This window comes from Bidens hawaiensis, unplaced genomic scaffold (genome assembly GCF_021521415.1).
Source record: "Bidens hawaiensis isolate Kalapana, Puna unplaced genomic scaffold, B.hawaiensis_p1.1 tig00002935_1, whole genome shotgun sequence".
NCBI lineage: Eukaryota > Viridiplantae > Streptophyta > Magnoliopsida > Asterales > Asteraceae > Bidens > Bidens hawaiensis.
The window spans coordinates 2752358-2756323 of record NW_027491158.1 but is presented as its reverse complement, the minus strand read 5'-3'; the positions used below and the strand labels follow the sequence as shown (position 1 = coordinate 2756323).

The window sequence follows — 3966 nt, the reverse complement described above, 5'->3', positions numbered from 1 at the left end:
TTGCGTACCTGCATCCCAAACCCGAACACGAATCTGTTAATACATGATATACATGATAAGATGAGTCTCTTAGGTGGTGGAGAATCGGAGATGTGGAGAGGTAGACCGGAGAATCGAAGAGATGTGGAGGGAAACCACCAGACTACCCGTGATTCGTAGAGGTAGAACTGGAGAAGGGTTTGTGCGCGGTCTGTTTGATATTGGATTGGAATGATATGCGCCGTGTTCGGTTGTTTATTTTGATTTTATTATAGAATTGCCAAGAAACAATTTAGAAAGCTAGATATAAAATAAAAGGCACAGAAACAGAACAGATCGGCATGGATGTGAAGCAAGCAAGCTTATCACTGGACTCCTTAGTCTCATCCTTCAACGCTCGCATCGCAGAGCTTCAAGATCTCGTCGTTGCTCGTAACAGTAAGTCAGTCACACAATCTTGTTTCAAATTAGGCCATTTTATATTATTATGCTTAAAATTGGTTTGGTTAGTGTATCCTGCGAGTAGTGTCACCGATTTATCAGCAGTTGATGCGACATTGAAGGCTATGGAGCTTCAATTGCAGCAGATTAAAGATCGATTGCGTGAAGAAACCCTAGCCATTCCTAAAGCTAAAGTAAGTAGGTAACTTCAATTTAGGGTTTGTATTGGTTAATTATCCTTTTCTATTACATAATTAGGCTTTTTTTAATCGTTTTTTAGTTTAAGTTCTCATTCAACTAGGGGCGTAAACTAGCCAAGCTTGAGATCGGCTCGTTTCGAGATCTTTTTGTAAAGCTCGAGCTCGGCTTGGCTTGGGTTGAGTATTATTTGGTGTTTACTTTATATATGTTTTTAGTTATTTTTTTGAGAAAAACCTTAACGAGTCTAAGCTCGGCTTGAGCTCATGTACAGTACCTTAAACGAGCCAAAGTTTGGCAAGGCTGTGTGATGTGAGATTAATATACAGAAGTCCAAAAGAGTTAAAAAAAATAAATTAAAAACACACTAGGCTCGTTAAGGCTCGACGAGCCTAAACGATCTTTCCATACATGCTCGAGCTCTGGTTTGATGACTAAACGGGCTTTATTTGAGGCTCAGCTCATCATAAGCTTTTTATTGATCTGATCTCGAGTAGCTTGTGGTCAGATAGTCTTGTTTGCACCCCTTCCTTCAACATAACAAAACGCTGTATCATGTTTGCCTTTTTTATTTAGCAATGTGTTTGTCACTAGAAATAGTGAAATCTGTTGAATCTAACAAGTGAGGCGATGCAAACTGATGTAACCAATAATTGATTTTGAGAAATTGCAGAACAAGACAAAACTAATATTGCTATGTGACTTTGTTCCTTCTGTATATATAAAAAGGAACTAATTGTAGGGAATTAGTTGTAACTTTAGCCGCACACAACAAATCTTACGCACACAATTTTTGACAAACAAAAATACTTCGATCTTTTATTAAGAAAACGACTTACGAAAAAACTTACTAATACATCAAATACCAAAGGCTTATATAGATATCCTTTGGCCTAGTCCTATTCGAAATCAAATACACAAGTTGAAACAAACAGACTTAAACGATAAGACTAACTTATCATTAAATAATGAACTAATTATTCACTTAAATTATTTCTTCTAAGCACACCCCATGAGATTTACTGAACCGCCTTAAATATTGTCTCGTTTAACAAATCCTATGTTTCTTTTGGGTAATAATGTAAGATATTAGGAATCCATCCAATTAAACAGTATACCATGTATATAAACATTACAGGCAACAAAAATTGTTTGGATCCAAGGCTCGCACTCGACCTATTAGAAAACATGAATAACAAGAAGACACATGAATACTGACTCAGGTTTCTTGATCTATATGTAGAAGCTGATTCAAGCATCTCTACAGCAACAGAAAAAGTTGCAGAATATGTCTGCCTACGCGCCATCATATATGCCTGAAAGGGATAGAGTTACAGATCAATATGAGCAATGGTGCCTTTTTTTATTTCTCTATCTTGCTTTACATATCATCAACAGTTCCCTTTAGTAAATAATTTTCTTCATTATTTGTTTCCAGTTCTGTAATGGAGGAATCTTCAAGGAAAGATCATTGTTTTGGGAACTATGAACCTAAAGAGGAGCCTCAACCATTACCGAAAGTAAGGACCCATCGGTGCTTGTTTCCTTGTGGTTTAAGTTATTATAATTACGAACATTGAACAATATTGTTGCACATATTAGGAGAAAAAGGGCCGTGGTTCACCGCCCTTGTGGTACATTACTGTTAGTGAACTGGACTCCTTGTCGTCGTAAGTGTAATATTTGGTTTAAATTCACACCATAGTATCTGCTTCATGTATCTATGATTTTTGAATAAGATTATATGCCATATTTGGTTAATATTCTACAATGCAGATATATGAGAGGAAGGTTAACTCTAGATAAGATCAATGCAGCCATTAATGACATGGCTGCTTATGCTGAGGCAAATTCCCAGCTTATGACAGCCCCAAGAAAGAAGGTATCTCTTATTAAATTCTTATTATATTTCTACTATTTAGTTATAAAACAAGTACCATATTTTCTGATTATTATTTCTTTCTTTGTGAAGTTGACAGAAAGTACCTTAGAGAAAGCTTTGGTGAGTGCATGTTTTATTCTTTTATACAAACTTATGAACTTTTGGTCATTTTAGATTTAATAGAAGGAATGTACATAAAGTTTAAACACTTTTGACATGTGATGGCTTTTAGAGTAATTAATTATCCATATAATTGCAGGAAATAAGAGAAATAGGAATGACAGAAGGAGTGAAGGGCAAGCACTTCTTTTTAGAAACCGATGTTAAAGGACCTTCATTGAAGCTTGATAATACTGGAAAAGCAATATTTACAGTAAGTTGACTTTCTTTTGGTCAACTATACCATTAACATTTAAAATCTTGTAATCATCAATTTTGGGAATTAATGTGCAGGTTCTCCGTCACCTTGGTCGGTTAAGTGAGAGCCGAATTGGTCATCATCGAGTCTTCGTTTTATTGAAACCTCATTGAGGACGTGTTAATTCTGCAATTCATCTTCTGAGGTATAAACTCATATTAATAGGATTTGAATGTTTGCTTTATTTGTTGAATGTGTTATAATGTGTGCTTATACATTTATTATAAACTTAAAGCCTCATAGTTTACATTTTCTTACTGAAAACAAGTCTCATTAACTTGAAGATACATTCAACAAACAATTGTAATGATTCATCACGGGATTATTACACAAATAAAAATGAACATGATAGCAGTACAAAGTAAATCAATGCGAATTAATCATGCTACAATTACTTATCATGGACATTTAAACCCTTCTGGAACCTTTTTCCCACAAGAATTAACCACCAAACTAAGTGCAACAGGCACTTTAACCTTGAGGACACCAAGCACATTAGCCTTAATTGCTGTGCACAGGCACACTGCTGCTTCAAGGTCCGCTAGACCCTTGACCAATGAGCAACATTCACTGTCCGGTTGAGCCCCAATGGCCTCGTGAACCAACCCGAGCCAGTCTCCACAAACACCAAACTTTAGGGTATCTTTTGGACACTTGGTTGGTGTTTTTGGAGGGCATGGTAGCTTGTTTGCTGACACATTTGCCAAGAGAACCACATTAACAAAAATGAATGCTAGAGTAAAAACCTTAGAAGGATTCATCTTTGCCACTAAACAAAACACCAAGGTTGAGTTACAACTCTGACAATTATAAGTGTGTGTGTGTGTGTGTGTGTGTGTGTTTTGTGTTAAGATATGAGTAATATATTGATGATAGAATTTGTATGAATGAGTGGTTCAGATGAATTAAATCATTGTCAGTATCCTGCTTATGAGCATGACCACATGCAGTCATACACTATGTTGCAACTCTTGTGAACAATTTTTCTTTTTTAATTTTGTATATGTTAAGTGTTTTTCTATCGTGAGATTTGTTGTCGATAACTTAC

At 35.8% G+C, this 3966-nt stretch overlaps 1 protein-coding gene and 1 pseudogene across 1 annotated transcript; one reads left to right on the top strand and one right to left on the bottom strand.

Annotated features, from left to right (window-relative positions):
* Positions 1-315: 315 nt before the first annotated feature.
* Positions 316-3394, top strand: LOC143621785 (SKA complex subunit 1 homolog). Its single transcript, XM_077093105.1, has 9 exons — positions 316-417; positions 490-614; positions 1862-1971; positions 2057-2138; positions 2221-2288; positions 2395-2500; positions 2591-2620; positions 2760-2873; positions 2954-3394. The coding sequence occupies exons 1-9, from the start codon at positions 321-323 to the stop codon at positions 3029-3031; spliced, it is 810 nt and encodes a 269-aa protein (XP_076949220.1). The 5' UTR covers positions 316-320; the 3' UTR covers positions 3032-3394.
* On the bottom strand, positions 3317-3679 carry LOC143621704 (putative lipid-binding protein At4g00165 pseudogene; annotated as a pseudogene).
* Between the last annotated feature and the right edge of the window lie 287 nt (positions 3680-3966).

What these genes read in the sequence shown, in the direction of transcription:
- LOC143621785 (XM_077093105.1), top strand. Translation starts at nt 321, where the DNA reads ATGGATGTGAAGCAAGCAAGCTTATCACTGGACTCCTTAGTCTCATCC. An exon ending in ACAGATCAATATGAGCAATG is followed by an intron (nt 1,972 to 2,056) that starts GTGCCTTTTTTT and finishes ATTTGTTTCCAG; the next exon opens with TTCTGTAATGGAGGAATCTT. An exon ending in AGCCTCAACCATTACCGAAA is followed by an intron (nt 2,139 to 2,220) that starts GTAAGGACCCAT and finishes TGCACATATTAG; the next exon opens with GAGAAAAAGGGCCGTGGTTC.